Source organism: Poromitra crassiceps (genome assembly GCF_964638095.1).
Source record: "Poromitra crassiceps genome assembly, chromosome: 14".
NCBI classification, from domain to species: Eukaryota; Metazoa; Chordata; class Actinopteri; order Beryciformes; family Melamphaidae; genus Poromitra; species Poromitra crassiceps.
This window is the reverse complement of record NC_139633.1, coordinates 33556532-33576107: the sequence shown is the minus strand read 5'-3', so window position 1 is coordinate 33576107 and position 19576 is coordinate 33556532. Positions and strand designations below refer to the sequence as shown.

General features: G+C 42.2%; 1 protein-coding gene across 1 annotated transcript in view; it reads right to left on the bottom strand.

Moving 5' to 3' along the window:
* Positions 1–863: 863 nt before the first annotated feature.
* vip (vasoactive intestinal peptide) overlaps positions 864–19576 on the bottom strand; it is a gene marked incomplete at both ends in the record, with an annotated part of 52808 nt that continues 34095 nt past the window's right edge. The window contains one exon of the mRNA XM_083650748.1: positions 864–956. Coding sequence (XP_083506874.1) covers positions 864–956 — 93 coding nt within the window. The remainder of the gene's footprint in view (positions 957–19576) is intronic.

Genomic DNA, 19576 nt, shown 5'->3' with positions numbered 1-19576 from the left:
AGGGAGGGAGTCTTGCCGGCGCCCGTAAGGGCGGCGGCAAAAAAAGAATTACGTTTTTTTGGACGTTTGGATGATTTTTAGCCATATTTAGAGGAATATCTAATTTTAAATTAACATTAGGATTATACTGTAGTGATGTCATTATTCAGTATTTTCTCCTTTTTCACTCACTTGGTGACCTGCTCTCCCTTTAGGTCGTTTTACAATTACACTACAACAGACAGCAACACAGGCAGAAACACTGAACTTATTATTATTATTATTATTATTATTATTATTATTATTATTATTATTATCACTTTGAAACAGAGTGCAAAACTTGTCTTCTCAACACAAAAATAAAATAAAACTAATCGTATACTATACCATTATAGCAGCAGCCAATGACAACACATTCAAGCCATCCTAAAGTGCATTAGTGAGTTCAGTACAGAGTCCGGGTCTGTCTGTCTCTCAGCTGTAATAATCCTACAACGATCACGGCTTTAACAAGCATCACAGGCTGTGTAAACAGTGTAAAGTGGGCTCTCTGTAACCTGATCCCCGGGTCTGTCTGTCTCTCAGGTGTAAGAGAGACATTGTAACTGAGGGGGCAGTTGCCTCCTCAGATTTTGAAAAAAAAAAAAATTTAGGGGGACCAACTTTTTAGGGGGACAAAATGTCCCCATGTCCCCCTACTTCCGGCGCCTATGAGCGGAGCACACAACGTTTTTGCTTCCTTTCAAAACAATTCACAGTGTATTCCAACAATCAGCATTAGCTGCACAGCACAATCAATACATTTCACAGTTAGGCTACTACAAACTTTAAAACCTCGGTTCTAAGGGAGTCTGCTCAGACCAATTCGGTAAATGCCTCTTACTTCAAATGATGCTTCTGTCCTTGTTGAATCGCGTCGGCACAGCACTCTGCTCCTGGAACGGTGCGATCGGGTGCTGCCTACTGGTGGAGGCCTGCTAGAAAAAGTAAAAAATAAAATGTGTTCACAGGAAAAATAGGGAAAGTAGATCTCGTCAGTTGATTCTCTTGGCCGCTCTGTGGCATGAGAGATTCTGTTTCTGTTTAAGTATGGTTGGCAACTTCTTGAAATGCAAATAAGGAACGCCCCTGGGGGAGTGGGGGGGGGGGGGGTGGCTGGGGAGTCACCCAGGGTGATGGGGGAAGGTGGTGCTTTGCTCCTCCTGTAATTAGGGAGGTAAAACCCGTTTGTGTGTTTTTCTGAAAAACATTTTAACAGCTTATGATGCATTTATTTTGTTATATAGTATATTGGCCAATAAACAACAAATGAAAAGTTTCCTGGCCTAAATCGTGCATTTTTTTGTTTTAAATCAAATTTTAATGTGAAATTAGGATTAATCACTCATTACATTGCCAAACTCCTGAAAAAGTGGGCCTCACGTGAAATCTAATTCATGCCTGGAAGGTCCTTGAAAACCCCTCACGCCCACACCCCAGCTCCGATTGGGCTGAAAATTTGCATGACTGTGTGTTATTATCTGGGTAAGAACCATTTGTCGGATTGACTTCAAACTGGTGGAGTGCGCTGTTCAACCAACCCAGGGATAGCGGAACGCATCTGAACTTGGGGGGGCCGGGGGGCGTGTCGGGGGGGCGTGTCCCCCCGTCGGGGGGGGGCGCATTCCCCCGAATCTCGGCAGCGCCGAAGAAAATTTTATGTTTTTTGGACTTTTATCCATATTTAGAAGAATATTTAATTTTAAATTAACATTAGGATTATACTGTTGTGATGTCATTATTCAGTATCTTCTCCTTTTCTATTATTAGTATTAGTATTAATATTAAATACTGAGTATCTCATGAAAAACTATTAATATTGCATCTTTTGTGTTTAGCTCCGTCTCACAGCAGGCCCGGCTCCAGAACCAAATTACAGAGGGGGCCTGCCCCTAGCTTGGGGGGGCCAAGGGGGGTCCGGGGGGATTCTCCCCCGGAAGAAGATTTTGTACATTTTAAAGTAAAATTCGTCAAACTGGTGCATTTGAGAGCAAAAGGAAGAGGCTAAATCTATGAGGAACTACACACATCTCTAATGTGTTGTGACTTTACAAATAGGCCTAAACAATTAATATTAAATGTATTTACACATTGTGCACAAATTGCATTCATTGTGACAAATTTACAATAGTTAATTAATATCCAGCCAGAATCATTGCAAATGGAGGTTCAAAGTAACAGTTAGCAATAGCATTCAGTTAATCAATGCCTAATGACAGCCAGATTCCGTTTTAAACTTTAAAACAGAAAAACGGAAAAACGTTTTTAGCACACACAAAAAAAAAAAAAAAAAATTGAATGGGGGGGCCAGTTTAGGGAATGGGGGGCCCGGCCCGGTCAGGCCCCCCTCCAATGCCGGGCCTGTCTCACAGCATTGTAACATTGTAGTGCAGCCAGAAAGGAAAACTACTGTAAACATTTGAACCACATTTCTTGTTTAGAACCTATAGCTAGCAACATCGCCATCTCCTGAAAAACATTAATATTGCACCTTTCTTGTGGCTACATCACAGCATCTACTGAAAAACATTTATAGTGGATCTGACTTGTTTAGTTCACTTTAGATTCACATCACATCTGAAAAACAACCAGTCGAGTGTAATAAGTAAATTAGGTTTAATTGTAAAAAAAAAAAAAAAAAAAAAATCTAAAAAAAAAAAAAATTTTTTTTTTTTTTTTTTTTTGGGAACTGAAAAGTACCCGGGCCGCGGCCCGGGTGGCCCGGGCGGTTCCGCGATCATGAGAGAATTTAGGTTGGGTCCCAACCTAAATTCTCTCATGTCACTCCCCTCTTCCGGGACCGTCATTGGCTTCCCAGGCCCGCATCAAATTCAAGACACTGGTACTGGCCTACAGGGCAGTACATCAGACAGCTCCTCCGTATCTACAATCTATGGTCAGGTTCCAAACCTCGCACCGCACCCTCCACTCCTCCACCAGTGCAGGGCGCCTTGCCCCTCCTCCGCTACGTGGGCTCAAAAGTCACTCATCCCGATTGCGACTCTTCTCGTCCCTGGCACCACAATGGTGGAACGAGCTTCCCCCTTCGGTCAGGATGGCCGAATCACTGCCCATCTTTCAGCAAAGACTAAAAACACACCTTTTCAGGCTCCACCTGGGCCCATCTTCTTTTTTTTTTATACTTTGTTTTTATTCAGTTTTTCCATTTTTAAATGAGGAACAGACATACAAGTACAGTACACATGACAGAGACAGACATTAGTGGAAGGAACGAGTACAAATTCAAATACAATAATTAGGGATGCACCGATTGCGATTTGTATTTTTTGACGTTTTTTTTTTTTTTTTTACTTTGCTTTAATAGAAAATTAACATTCATGTCACATTTCTTATCATTTGCATGAGGTAGGACGATCTCACTCAAAAACATCTCAAAATAAAAGTGTTCCAGGTTACTGGACAGAGCTTTTCTTTTTTGTGTAAATACAATGAATATAAAACAATTAATTCCAGTATATCCCACAGCTATCATGCATTTACTTTTCCAAAAGAAAAAAGGTGCAACAGAACAGGGGCTCCAGATGGAAAGTAGCCTATGGCTGAATCTGTTACAAAGCATTTCTTCCCCTATGGGGTTTAATATTTTTTTTGTATATGTCCCTGCCAAATAAACGAATAAAATAAAATAAATAAACGTCAAAATGTTATCCATGGACAAGGAGTTTATAGCCTATAGGTCTGGAGCCCAGAGACCTTCGAAGCCATGCCCACTCTACAGTTGTGGATTTGGCTGTTATTGAGTAGCCTAGATGAGGAAATGAGTTTGAGTTGACTCAGTTTGAATATCGTAGTTTACACACAGTCCGTTTTTTTTAATCCGCCATTCGAAAAAATCTCGCACAGTAAACCTTGCACACTGGTCCGATGCGTTTTATTATTATGTTTGTCGTTCTATTCGCAATACGAAACAAAAGTCCTCTCCTGTATGCATGTTACAACGTGACTGGCAGATAGCAGCAGCAGCAGCAGCAGGCAGCGGTGATGTGGAGTGCAGCTGGTCGCGGAAGAGGGGTGAGGTGAAGCGAGCCGCTCAGACTGGACTGGAGTGGACTCCAAACAACCTACCCGGCCCCTCCAGTCCGCGGCTCCACACTGACGAAGACATGCTGTGGCATGTGTGTAGTGGCAGGTTTTGTTTTGGCTGCAACTCATCCGTCTCGGTCTCGCTGCTTTTGGGTGCGCGCACGTCACTTGAAAATCGGCTCACAGAATCGGCATTTTAGAGTGACCGGCGCAGATCACTGATCGAGGCCGATCACGTGGAAATCGGCCATTTCCGGTCACGTGCATCCCTAACAATAATAATAATAGGTCTTGAAGGAGCACATCCATCTTCTTCACATCTAGTTTACAAAAAGAACCTGTAGGGGCAGATATTGTGCCCTCAGGCCTGAGATAAGGTCGAGATGAGAAGGGGGTTAGTTTCTCCAGAGAAAGGTTAACAAAGGATTTGGACATCTGTGAGAGAAGAGAAGACTAACTGGTTATCGATCTAGTTTCTGCATTTGCTTGGGAACACCCACAGCTGAACGGAGTCATCTGATTGGTGGAGGAGAATAGGACGTGAGGTCAGAAGGAACAGTACAGGAAGTGAACGCCAGATGCTATTCTCGATTTGTGGACCTGCAGGCCCAAATCCGGGCCTACTTTTCAGCGTGCTGGTTCAAACAATAACGCCTATTGTGAGACCTTACTGCTGGCTTTGACTCCTGTTTTTTTCATTCTACTTTCTCCTCTGCACATCAAAGTTTTTGATAATAAGATACGACAGCAGTCAGTCTGACAGACAGTCAGTCAGTCAGTGACAGACAGACATCAGTCAGTCAGGTAGACAGACAGTGAAACACACAGTCAGTTCAGACACTGACAGACAGTGGGACAGACAGACAGTCAGTCAGGTAGACAGGCAGACAGTGAGACAGTCAGGCAGACAGTTAGACAGAGACAGACAGACAGACAGTCAGGTAGACAGGCAGTCAGTCTGACAACAGTGAGACAGTCGAGCAGACAGACAGAAAGTCTGTGTGATACTGCCTGTCTGTCTCACTGTCTGTCTACCTGCTGACTGCAGTCAGGTATCAGTGAGACAGATTGACAGTCAGACAGACAAGCTAGCTAGTCGCTACAATTTATACTGTAGAACACCACAACATGAGCGGCAGGTTTGCCTCAAATATAAGTTGAAAGCGTTAATGTAACGTAAACATCTGTTATAGCTGATATAAATTTGCTACTCACCTTTATTCCAGAACTGATATTTCAGCCAAGTCCACTCGCTCAGCCCTGCTACAGACAGCTTTGTCTGTGATCCCTGTCTGTCTGTCTGCCTGTCTGTCTGTCTGTCTGTCTGTGCTGCAATATAGGGCTGTTTTTGTGTTGACAAGTTTGGCGACACCCATCGACGGAGTTTCAGGGGTTCCCAGCACAAGCGTGAATAATTTATTTTCATAATTCCATCGATAAGTAACACAATGACAGAATGTTGGCCATGGGTGCCACACACTTTCTCCTAATAAAACATCTAATATCAGATGGGGGACCCTGATCAAATATTATCGAATGAGGGTCCATGTGGTCTAATTTGTTTTAGTTTAGGGGACCTTGGCATGAAAAAGTTTGAGAACAGTGTATAAAGGCACAGACTTTGTTTATTAATTTTTTTTAGCTATGTCTTTTTATTTTTTGTAGCCTATTATTTATTTATTTTTATTTTATTTTGTATTTATGTATGCATTTATTCATTTTTATATTATTTATTTATTTATTTATTTATTTATTTATTTAGCTAACTTAGTGTTATCAACTGTCCCACCATTTGAATAATTAATACCCCTAGTGCAGTGGTTCACAAACTGGAGTGTGCGTACCCCTAGGGGTACATGGAGGTATTACAGGGGGTAATTGAGAGGGAAGGGGAAAATATCAGAATAAATCATGAAATTAAAATAAATGTTGAAACAAATCTGCTCAGGAGGCACTAATAATGACATAAAAACATTTTAACTCCATTTCTTATTTTGTAATGTTATATTCTTCAAAAGGTGGGTTATCATTCATTCATTGGATCAAATGCGCTAGTTTTCTCTTGCAATTTTCTAAGCAAAATGTTGTAATTCGGTAAAGGGGGTACATGGATCCCAAAATCAGGTAAAGGGTGTACTGAAGCCATAAAAGTTTAAGAACCACTGCCATTGTAGTGTCGCTGGCCAGCGTGCCCTCCCTTCTGTGAGAGGAGTCTGGCTGCACGGAAACAGGCTCCTGGCATAAACCCTCCCCTGCTCTACAGCTGCTCTCCCATTGGAAGCGTCGATTTCAGACGCTGCCGGATTTCCACTCCCCGCTTAAGAAGCTCTGTCATTGGCTCCGACCATGTCAATCAGAGTGGCTTCTGCTCCCTCCTCCCTGTGTCACTGTAAATAGTCCCCTGCCGCTGCAGTGAAAACAACAACGCTAACTAGCTGGCAAGCTAATGGCAGAAACTTACATGCTAGCTCGTTGCTACATGCTGAAAATGGCAAGTTGGATTGTTGGAAACTATTTTCCGAGGGCACTGCCGCTAAGCGCCGCCCATCGCAATCCCACTATGGAGACCTGCGCTGCCAGACTCCTCTCACGGAAGGGAGGGGAGGCTGGCCAGCGAGACTACTGCCATAGTGGACATCCCTAGTGGAATAAGAAAATATTATAAATTACTTACCAGGTACCACATGGATGCCAATGTACTAGGACCTGTAATAAAACAAAGTAAAATTAATTTTGTTTTCAGAGAGGGTCAGCAATTCTCTGCCTTTTGCCAGTTACAGCTCTGATCCATTCACTCATGGTGGTTGCATCAGCAAACAGCAGCTCCAAACGGAGCTATACCTGTGAAGTTAACTGCCGGATGATGGGTCAAAACTGGATAGGAACCAGAGTCAGATAACCTTAGTACAGTCATTCAAATAGATTGATATTGTCTTTGTTGCCTGCTCTAAGTTGATGCTTATATATATATATATATTATTATATTATTATATATTATATATATATTGGCGATAGCCGAGCCGGAGGCATTATGGTTTTGGGTTGTCCGTCCGTCCATCCCATATTTGTTAACGCGATATCTCAGACACGCCTTGACAGAATTCCATCACATTTGGCTGAAACATCCACTTGGACTACTTAATTTGATATTAATATTATATTATTTATTATATATTATATATATATTATTTATTATTAATATTATATTGCCTCACGTATGGCATTTTGGCCATTGCCATCTTGGATCTCAACACAAATCCAGGGGTTTCCCACAGAGCACGGCCTGCTATTGGTCCGTGATCAGCGAGCTGTGTGATCAGTGACAAGCGACCTGTCAATCATGCCCCAAAACATAGTCTGAAACTACAATACAACATAGTCTGAAACTAGTGATTGAGACGATAAACACATTAGGAAAGTGTTTACTGAGGCCATACTTGAGGCTTCAAAACAGAAGTCCACAAACCAATGGGTCGCCCCCTGCAGGCAGAGGACACTTCTGCATTGGCTTCAATTTTGACAAACAGAGCTACCCCCTTGTAACACATTTATGTGTGATGAATGGTTTACACTTTAGATTAGGGGATGCAGAAAGCCTTGTAAATGAATTGTAAATGATTTACACATCATTTATAACAGGTGAGGAACACTTCATTTACTAAAAGTGTATAGATGACTTACAACACATTTGTGATATGTTAACATAACATTTATTAATCATCTACAAATGTATATTCATGTTTTGTAAATGGTTAGTTCATCATTAACTAAAGGCTAATAAATTACTTACGACTGAACATTATTATAAAGTGTTACCATTAGCTTCTTTCTCCCATTTTGATTTAACATACATTGTGGAGTGAGTCTTGGAAGATTGTAAACACGAGTAGATTCTGGCAACCAGTTTTTCCTGAGGGTTGGACTTATAAGCATCAGTAAATACATCGATCAAGTTCATTTCAGCTTCCTGGGTAATTCTAATATTTCTGTCAAAGTGGTGCTTGACCTGAAAGTATCTGTAAAGATCCTGTTTTTCTAAACCATACTTGTCTGATAGCTGTTGGAAACTGTCCAATCCCACCTGGGCCCATCTTGAACATCTCTCTCTTTCTAAGTTGATTTCTCTACTGTTGACAAAATGTGATATTGTAAGTTGCTTTGGATAAAAGCGTCTGCCAAATGACGTAATGCAATGTAATGTAATGTAATACACAGACCTTACACACACAACACAATACGAGGCCGGAGCCCCACCAAACTAGATTTGAAGGCCACCTAGCGGCCTGATATGTAGTGAAATAAAAAGGCAGACTTAACTTGAATTACAGGCCTATATGTTCTTTAAACAAGTTAAACTGGTGGTAACGCTCATCAAGTTTAAAGAATCTGAATTATTTCACTAAAATAAGTAGCAACAATAACATTTGGGGATATTTGGAGCTATTCCCCCTGCCAGAAAATCAGTTATAAAACACTGCAGAGATGTTAGCAAAGTAGAGACTTCAAGCAGAAACGGTAAACTAATGCTGATATCTGAACGTTAAAACAGGGAAGTGTAGCATTTATTAACATCTGTAACCGTGGGGGCACAGTTTCCCTCAAAATAGAAAAACTACATAATGGGACTTTAAGGTTAGGGTAAAATATCAGGCTAAGCCAATCAGAGGCAGAGTCGGGCGGGCCATGCCTTCGCCATAGTAGGACATACGCTGCTTGGTATGTCCTTGAAATTAAAAGTGCGGCATCAGATTTTTATTATAATTTCCCCCCACTCAAAATGGCCCCGAGATCCATGTTTGGGTTCCGACCCACCAGTTCAGAAACCCTGATCTAGACCACATTTGTCTATCAAATGGTTAATGTATGCATTACCCAACATATAAATTAAAGCCTCAATCCAGGTTCTAGTTATCAAGACATGTCAGATCCAGTTACAGATACTTAGCCTTACTATAGTTGGGGGAAAAATAGGTGGAAATAAGTATTTTACAGCTTTCCTAACCCATGATAACTTAACATAGCCTACAGCTCTGTTTAACATGAAACCTCTATATAGTCTCAAAATGCATAATTCATGTTCAGCTACTGGAGCATAATACTGCAATTATGGATTGGGGCTTTAATCAAAGATAATTTACTGTAGTTCACATTGACAAAGTCAGATCATGGGTCACACCTCCACTGCCTCTGAAGATAACTGTGTGAATACATGATTTCCTCAATGTTCACCAATAGATGGATAAATGTGTAAAACAATGTGTCAGATAGTCAAACAGCAGGCTAACTAAGAAATGTATTGTATCAGAACAGTGTCCTGTATGATTATCCAATATCCAGGCAATTTGCATATTTGTACATCTATTCATACTGTCATACATAACTGTATTCTGTGAGCTTACATTAGCCTATAACATTTGTACAGCCTACATTATATAAAAAAAAAATATATATATATATATTAGGGATGGGCATCGAATTTCGAATTTTCGAATAATCGTTGTTATTATCAAGGTCGACTTTTATTATTGAAATTCGAAATTCGAATTTTTTTTTTTTTTTTTTTTTTTTTTTTTTTTTTAGTGAAATGTTGCATTGTCTCCCCTGATTCTAAGTATAGTCAAATCGCTTGGTTTGAGCAAGTAAAACAATTTTTATAAGCATTTTAAGCAAGGTTTATGGAAAAATGAATGGCGGATGAAATCCCATGAAGAGGGAGAGGGGGTGACTTTGGCACCCCTTTGGCACTCAGACCTGAGCCTACTAAATATTTAATGAACCACTCATGATTGTCAAAACTGTTTTTTATTTTTGAAAATGTCAATGTCATGTAACATGTTCTTTACTTCAGTGGTGCAATGCTTGTTTGAGCTAAAAATCCACAGCAGAAGCTTTTTATATTAATTAATAAAGCCGTAGACTTAGAATCAGGGAAGACAACGCAACATTTCACTCACAAAAAAAAAAAAAAATTTTTTTTACATTTTTTATTTTATTTTCGAAATTCGAATTAAATTCGAATTTGGCCAGCGAATTTCGAATAGTGTTTTTGCTAGAAATGCCCACCCCCCTTATATATATATATATATATATATAGAGAGAGAGAGAGAGAGAGAGAGAGAGAGAGAGAGAGAGAGAGAGAGAGAGAGAGAGAGAGAGATCTTCATGTTGAGCAGAATAAAATGTATTTAAACCAGTGTGTCTAACACTTTGGGGTGTGTGTGTGTGTGTGTGTGTGTGTGTGTGTGTGTGTGTGTGTGTGTGTGTGTGTGAGGGGCGTCAAGAAAAAAAGGTGAAATTATATGTATTATTAGACACCTGACTAGCTAACGTAGCCCACACTGACTACGCTTAGCCTAGTTAATAACCAACAACATGCAGTACACGCGCATCTAAAACGAAGCACACTGACACCACCACACATCGATACCACACATATACCACCTGAATACCATGCATACCTTAACAACACGCGCAAATCACAAATGTTCAATCCCGTTCGGGCTCCCACTTGTTACGCTGCTAACTAACCTAGCTCGTACTAAATCCTATTTTCCCCACTAAGGTTAATCAGCCCGTAAACTGGCGCTTCCCTACGTGTGGTTTTAACGTGAAAGTATGACTACCTGGGTGAATGTAATTCTATCTAAGGGGTGTTATGTATGTTTGGCTCACCCAAGGCTTGTCGGTGTTGTTGTATTAGCGACCAGCTCGCGCTTGATCCAGACGAGCCCTCAGTAGCTGCGTCGTCTGGTCAACTTGGCCAGCCCGCTCTCAGTATGGACGTTCAGGGGTTTGGGGAAAAGGTGTATCACCAGTGGTCCGTGTGTGTGAGATGGAAAAAGAGTCTCTGTTGTTGGGAGAGTCCGCGTCCGCGCCCTCCCTCGTCGTGGTGCGCTTCACAACTCCAAACGCTACCGAGCGGCGGCCCAGCTGGAACCTGTTAATGAGTCAAACCACACTCCACCCCTTTTGAGTGACGTCAGTCTATCCCTAGCAATAATCTACACTCATTCTAAATCACACCTATCATAACGGAACGGAACCACATCTCCCAGCTAATAACAAATACCATATAGTAACACAGACACACACACACACACACACACACACGTTGAAAACAATACCAGCCATCGCAAATCATTAATTTAATTGCTACTGTGACATCACACCACTGGTTCTGTCAGATTCCATAATACTTGTTCTCGTGAACTTTGCACTGCCCTGTTTTTTCTCTCTGTCTCTTTCTTCAGGTCCACCTTGGTCACAATCCTACCATTCCTATGCTGCCGTAGGCTACATACATACATATAACCTTAGTCCTGCAATAGAGCTTGTGAGATGCATCAATAACATCAACAACCACTGGCAGGGCTTCAAATTCAGCGCGGGATTGCATCTTTTTGGAAATTCCCGCATATTTTCAATTTATAAAGGGGGAGTAATCCCGCAATGGTTTATGCCAGGGGTCTCAAACCCACTGCCCCCGGGCCAGACACGCGCCCTAAAGCGATTTCATACGGCCCACCACTTGATATCAAGTTATAGTGAAATCAGGCCCGCCCCTCCGCTCGTTGTAAAACACAGAGCACGCTCCCGAGGCGCGTGGACGAGGCGCTGTCTTCATGCAGACGAGCCGCACTTCACACCAGGGTTGCCAGATACATTTCTATAAATGTGCAGTTCCTTGGGCGGTTTTGTGTGCATTTTGGCGGGTTTTGAACTCTTTGTGCTGGAAACCGTCAGCAGTATCTGGCAACATGGCTTCACACTCCAGGCCAGCGGGATCATCACTGCATGTCAAATCCACCTCATTAGCAGGTGATTCGGTTCACCCGAGTGAAAAGAAAAACATTTTGCAGCTAAAATGTTGTCTTTTGTTGAGAAGTGAACATGTCTCTGTAAAAAGGCAAAAGAAAGGTTGATGACGAGCACAGACAGTTTCAGGAGAAGTGGGAGAGATTATTTTTTTGTTGAATTCAAAGGGAATGCCGCCTGCCTCATTTGCAAAGAGAACATCGCCGTACTAAAATAATAGAACCTGAAGCGAATAAGAATAAGAGCATAAGCAGGAATGCAAACTAGTCACCTTTAGGTAACAGTGAGTCACATTTTTCATCCCAAAATAGGACACTTAAGTGAATGATTTTGTGTCTGCCCTGGTATCTGTCACCTTTTTAACTATCCATGACTTTGCATCCCTGAATAAGAGTCTAATTACTATGTCTTTTGTCATTGTGTTTTACCTGGAGACTAAGCAGCCATAGGCTTTCGGTTGTATTAAAGCCTTTATTTTTTTGTATTGAGTGATACACTTTACTAAAACACTCATATCATATTATAATACCCCAGATGTGCCTAAACTACAGGTTAAGTAAAGACAAAAATGTGAAATTATCATTAGTTATTGTATCTGTCATCAGACAGGAGAAGCAGATATTTACCGGTTATCGTATCGGCTGAAAAAAGCCCCCCCAAAGTCTATAAATCCCCCCTATCTGAAGAAAATAAGGGGGGAATTCCCCCCAAGTTTGCAAAGTGAATTTTAAGCCCTGACTGGTTTTCTGAAAACCTTCTACAAATTAACAAAGGAAAGACTGAGATATTTTTATTTTATTTTATTGATTTAACCTTTATTTAACCAGGTAAGTCATTAACTCATTGAGTGCCAATGACGTCGATCGGCGTCAAACCGAGTAGTAACGTAGAGTGCCAATGACGTCGATCGGCGTCAAATGCGTTTTTTGACGGTGGGACGTGGATCAAAGCCTCAGGCATCTCCTCTAAAAGTATGGTAGCTATTGCATGTGTATAACCTATTTTACAGACCCATTAGGTGGCGACAGTGCTCTCCAGATTAGAGAAAGTTGAGTAAAAAACAGAGAAGAAGTCGTTGGGGAAACGGAAACGGCACGGTATGCATCGATATGCATGAAGCATAACGTTAGCTGTGCCTGTGAACAGCAGTCAATCTGCTGCCACAATTAAGCCCCTCATTCTCCGCTGCGATAGCCCCTCCATATGATTTAGTTCCTGACACCAGCGTCTTTCTGAAAAGTTACATTATTCTCAGCTGGGAGCCGGCGACACGCTGTGAAAAAGCTGCGTGCAGCGGACTTTTCAGTACAGAGCAAACGCAGCAGAGAGCCACCACCAGAGACACTCCCACGGAGGAGGAGGGGGGGGGGGGGGCACGCAGGGCAGCATACAACCATTGACAGTAAACACAAACCCAGACAGCAGGCTCGATGGACAGAGACAGGCAAACAAAGCTAGAATATCTGATGCCCACCAGCAGTAAATCAAGACCAGCAAGAAAGTGTAGGGTCTGGGGCCAGCGCTGCTGGTTGCAGCTAAAAAATATTATTTTGCCAAACAAAATTCCTTTGTTTTCGCTCTTTTATTGAAGGAAATTATTTTTGAGGTGTCATTACATCAGAAAATATTAGCTTCAGAGTCAGTGATGTGCTTGAAATGTTTCATTTCACAAAAGGCTGATTATCTCAGCTTCTAAATTGAAACGTCTGTTTTTGCTGAAATCCACCTATCTTCTCCGGCTGATAACTAAAGAACGGAAAATGATATCAATAAACCTTTTTTTGCTGATGATAGAAGAGTCTCATCGTTCTTTGGGCATGTTCGGTGTTTACATAGTAATATCACACAATATTTTGTGGGCCTCGAGAAGTCACTGAAAACGCTCTGAAACTCTGGCACTGGGAGCGTCCGTTCTCCAAAAGTGGCTGGCACTCAATGAGTTAAGAACAAATTGCTATTTACAATGGCGACCTGGCAGAAGGCACAGCCTTTTGAGGGATAGGCGGTAGGAGATAAAATAAAGACCAAGTTACTTAGAACAAATTAAAACACAAGTTAAAACACAGTTAAAAACATAGCAGACAGACAAAGCAAATAAAACAAAAACAGTCGGAGCAGACAGGCAGGGGATAAGAGTTAGTCCAGGAAGCAGTTGCAGGTGTCAGTGAATATGTCCATGATAGAGTCCTTGAAACCTGACTTGGAGATGAAATTGTCCAGTTTTAGTGTTTTTTGTAAGCCATTCCAGTCTGTGGGCATGGCAGAATGGAATGACGACTGACCGATAAAAGAATGAGTTTTGGGGATTTTCAGCAGGATGAGGTTAGCAGAACGGGTGTTGTACGCGGCAGGTGCAGTATGCAACAAGCTACACAGGTAGGGGGGTGACAGACCAAGGAGAGTTTTGTAGATTAGCATGAACCAGTGTATTTTGCGACGGGTGTGTAGGGATGGCCAGTTTACAGAGGAATATAAAGTGCAGTGGTGAGTTCTGAAAGGGGCATTTGTAGCGAAACGGATGGCAGAGTGATAGATAACATCTAGCTTTTGCAGAGTAGTTTTGCAGGCAGATCGGAAAATAGTGTCACCATAGTCTAACATGGGAAGAACTGTCATTTTAACCAGGGTGAGTCTAGCAGAGAGTGAAAGAGGAGTGCATTCGATAGAGAAAGCCAATTTTTGATTTGACCTTGGCTTGCAACTTGTTAATATGATGAGAAAATGACAGAGTGTTGTCCAGCCATATGCCCAGGTATTTATATTCAGAGACCTGCTCTAGGGTCGCTCCATTGAGGGTACTGATCTGAGGAGGTGACATGAGCACAGAGCCCTTTTTACTGAACCACATGACCTTGGTCTTAGAGGTGTTTAACATGAGGCGTAGGGAGGAGAAACCCTGTTGCATGCTGTTGAAACTAGACTGGAGAAGCATGACTACAGCATCTGGGGTAGGGCCAGAGGCGTACAGAATGGTGTCGTCGGCATAAAGGTGAATGAGTGAGTCACCAACAGAGATAGCTAAATCATTTATATACACAGAGAACAAAGTTGGACCTAATATTGAGCCCTGAGGCACACCCTTGGAGACAGGGAGGGGCTGCGACAGGAGTTGTTCAGAGCTGACACATTGCACCCTATCGGTGAGGTAGTTTGAAAACCATGCCAGGGAGGGACCAGAGACCCCGATGCTGCTAAGCCTGTCAACAAGGATGGAGTGGTCAACTGTTATCAAACGCTTTAGCTAAATCAATGAAGATGGCCGCACAGTGTTGTTTACGATCGAGGGCAGAAGATATGTCATTGATCACTTTATGAGTTGCAGTTACACAACCAAAACTAGAACGGAAACCAGACTGAACATCAGACAGGATATTATGAGCTTTCCAAAATTCAGTGAGCTGCTTATTTACCAGTTAGCACAGCAGCAGCACAGGCTTCTTCTGTCTCCCTGCCTCAGTAACGCATACCAGGCTCTCTCAGAGGGCGTGAGGTTAATAATGTGCCTGTGGTCCTTCTCCCGTGACAATAGGTGTCAAGGCGACATTTTGCCTTGAGGAAAGACACAGACACACACACACACACACACACACACACACACACACAGACACACACACACACACACAAACACACACATGTTGTAAACAATACCAGCCATCGCAAATCATTCATTTAATTGCTACTGTGACATCACACCACTGGTTCTGTCAGATTCCATAATAATTGTTCTCATGTGAACTTTGCACTGCCCTGTTTTTTCTCTCTGTCTCTTTCTTCAGGTCCACCTTGGTCACAATCCTACCATTCCTATGCTGCCGTAGGCTACATACATACATATAACCTTAGTCCTGCAATAGAGCTTGTGAGATGCATCAATAACATCAACAACCACTGGCAGGGCTTCAAATTCAGCGCGGGATTGCATCTTTTTGGAAATTCCCGCATATTTTCAATTTATAAAGGGGGAGTAATCCCGCAATGGTTTATGCCAGGGGTCTCACAGAGCGCGCTCCCGAGGCGCGTGGACGAGGCGCTGTCTTCATGCAGACGAGCCGCACTTCACACCAGGGTTGCCAGATACATTTCCATAAATGTGCAGTTCCTTGGGCGGTTTTGTGTGCATTTTGGCGGGTTTTGAACTCTTTGTGCTGGAAACCGTCAGCAGTATCTGGCAACATGGCTTCACACTCCAGGCCAGCGGGATCATCACTGCATGTCAAATCCACCTCATTAGCAGGTGATTCGGTTCACCCGAGTGAAAAGAAAAACATTTTGCAGCTAAAATGTTGTCTTTTGTTGAGAAGTGAACATGTCGCTGTAAAAAGGCAAAATAAAGGTTGATGACGAGCACAGACAGTTTCAGGAGAAGTGGGAGAGTGATTATTTTTTGGTCGAATTCAAAGGGAATGCCGCCTGCCTCATTTGCAAAGAGAACATCGCCGTACTAAAATAATAGAACCTGAAGCGAATATAGAATAAGAATAAGAGGATAAGCAGGGATGCAAACTAGTCACCTTTAGGTAACAGTGAGTCACATTTTTCATCCCAAAATAGGGCACTTAAGTGAATGATTTTGTGTCTGCCCTGGTATCTGTCACCTTTTTAACTATCCATGACTTTGCAACCCTGAATAAGAGTCTAATAATTACTATGTCTTTTATCATTGTGTTTTATCTGGAGACTAAGCAGCCATAGGCTTTCGGTTGTATTAAAGCCTTTATTTTTTTGTATTGAGTGATACACTTTACTAAAACACTCATATCATATTATAATACCCCAGATGTGCATAAACTACAGGTTAAGTAAAGACAAAAATGTGAAATTATCATTAGTTATTGTATCTGTTATCAGACAGGAGAAGCAAATATTTACCGGTTATCGTATCGGCTGAAAAAATCCCCCCCAAAGTCTATAAATCCCCCCTATCTGAAGAAAATAAGGGGGGGAATTCCCCCCAAGTTTGTAAAGTGAATTTTAAGCCCTGACTGGTTTTCTGAAAACCTTCTACAAATTAACAAAGGAAAGACTGAGATATTTTTATTTTATTTTATTTATTTAACCTTTATTTAACCAGGTAAGTCATTAAGAACAAATTGTTATTTACAATGGCGACCTGGCAGAAGGCACAGCCTTTTGAGGGATAGGCGGTAGGGGATAAAATAAATACAAAGTTACTTAGAACAAATTAAAACACAAGTTAAAACACAGTTAAAAACATAGCAGACAGACAGAGCAAATAAAACAAAAACAGTCGGAGCAGACAGGCAGGGGATAAAGTAAAGTAAAGTAAAGTAAAGTAAAGATAAGAGTTAGTTTAGGAAGCAGTTGCAGGTGGGGCAGGGTACGTTTTGCCGGTTTGATTTTTCGTTTAAATTGACAAAGGGAAAAACCAGAAAACCAGTTTTCAATAGTGGGTGGGTGGTTTTCATTGGTGGGTTGGCCTTCAGCGACCCTTGCTTCTGATTGGCTAGTGTGCTCTGTCAGTTTAAGCTGTACTTTTCAAACTAAAAGTCTCTAAATTAATAAATAGATGAATAAATAAATAAATACATAAATGCATACATAAATACAAAATAAATTAATAAATAAAAATAAATAAATAACAGGCTACAAAAAATAAAAAATAAAAATACATAGCTAAAAAAAAATCAATAAACAAAGTATCTGCCTTTATACACTGTTCTCAAACTTTTTCATGCCAAGGTCCCCTAAACTAAAACAAATTAGACCACATGGACCCTCATTCGATAATATTTGATCAGGGTCCCCCATCTGATATTAGATCTTTTATTAGGAGAAAGTGTGTGGCACCCATGGCCAACATTCTGTCATTGTGTTACTTATCGATGGAATTATGAAAATAAATTATTCACGCTTGTGCTGGGAACCCCTGAAACTCCCTCGATGGGTGTCGCCAAACTTGTTGTCAACACAAAAACGGCCCTATATTGCAGCAGACAGACAGACAGACAGACAGACAGACAGGGATCACAGACAAAGCTGTCTGTAGCAGGGCTGAGCGAGTGGACTTGGCTGAAATATCAGTTCTGGAATGAAGGTGAGTAACGTTATTTCGATATGTTTTATGTTGTTTGTCATTTTTATGTTGTCCTCTCCATGTGGCCATGCTTGCAAACTTATATCAGCTATAACTACGTTGTTAGCTTGCAAGCTAACGATAGCTTTCAACTTATATTTGAGGCAAACCTGCCGCTCATGTTGGGGTGTTCTACAGTATAAAATGTAGCGACTAGCTAGCTTGTCTGTCTGACTGTCAATGTGTCTCACTGTCTGTCTACCTGACTGCAGTCAGCAGGTAGACAGACAGTGAGACAGACAGTCAGTATCCTACTTTCCGACTTTCTGTCTGTCTGCTCGACTGTCTCACTGCCTGCCTGTTGTCAGACTGACTGCCTGTCTACCTGACTGACTGTCTGTCTGTCTGTCTGTCTGTCTCACTGTCTGTCTCACTGTCTACCTGACTGACTGTCTGTCTGTCTGTCCCACTGTCTGTCAGTGTCTGAACTGACTGTGTGTTCCACTGTCTGTCTACCTGACTGACTGATGTCTGTCTGTCACTGACTGACTGTCTGTCAGACTGACTGTCTACCTGACTGCCTGTCTACCTGACTGACTGACTGACCGTCTGTCTGTCTCACTGTCTGCCTGACTGTCTCACTGTCTGCCTGTCTACCTGACTGACTGTCTATCAAACTGACTGCCTGTCTACCTGACTGACTGTCTGTCTACCTGACTGACTGACCGTCTGCCTGTCTCACTGTCTGCCTGACTGTCTCACTGTCTGTCTGTCTACCTGACTGACTGTCTGCCTGACTGTCTCACTGTCTACCTGACTGACTGTCTGTCCCACTGTCTGTCAGTGTCTGAACTGACTGTGTGTTTCACTGTCTGCCTATCTACCTGACTGACTGATGTCTGTCTGCCACTGACTGACTGTCTGCCTGACTGTCACACTGGATGTTATGTAATTTAGTGTATAGCTTTGTTGTTTTGAATTTGACATTAGGCCAGGCATGACAATTGAGGCCTCTTTTAGGGCTGTGACGTCTGACCCCTTTTGTTTTTGCCCATCATTAGTCGTCTGCCTTCTGCACGGCCCAGCCACCATCATGGTCTTCGTCACCAGTGTCCGGGCCGGCCTCCTGAAAGGTTCCGCCTGTGTTGTTGGTGTCCGGGCCATCGTCCAGGGTTGCTCCACCCTTCAGCCCTGCCTCCTGGACGCCCTCTACACCTGTTGTGCCTGTTCTCCCCTGCCCATGCAGGGTACATCACCTGCTCACTTCCTCCATGGGGCGACTACTTAATTTGAACTGTACATCAACATCCTGGACTCAATCTCCCAGAATCTTTCACAACATCACCTCTCACCATTAGTTACTCACCTCATTAGTGCCCACCATCAGGATTTGATTACCCCACCTCAATCTATGCCCCACCTTCATAGCCTGGGTAAACCCAGCCTCCACATGACCTCTATGTACTATCAGTCACCGAAGAAACTGCCGCTACAGGCATAGCCTGTGACGTCACGTTGAAGGCTGGGTTTACCCAGGCTACCACCTTCATCCTGCCTTTTATAAATGGTTATACTTGCAACCAGGGTCTAAGCTGATATATTTCATACATCTTTGTACCAGCTAACATCCATGCCTCTCCATGCAATTGCATCTATTATTAGTCT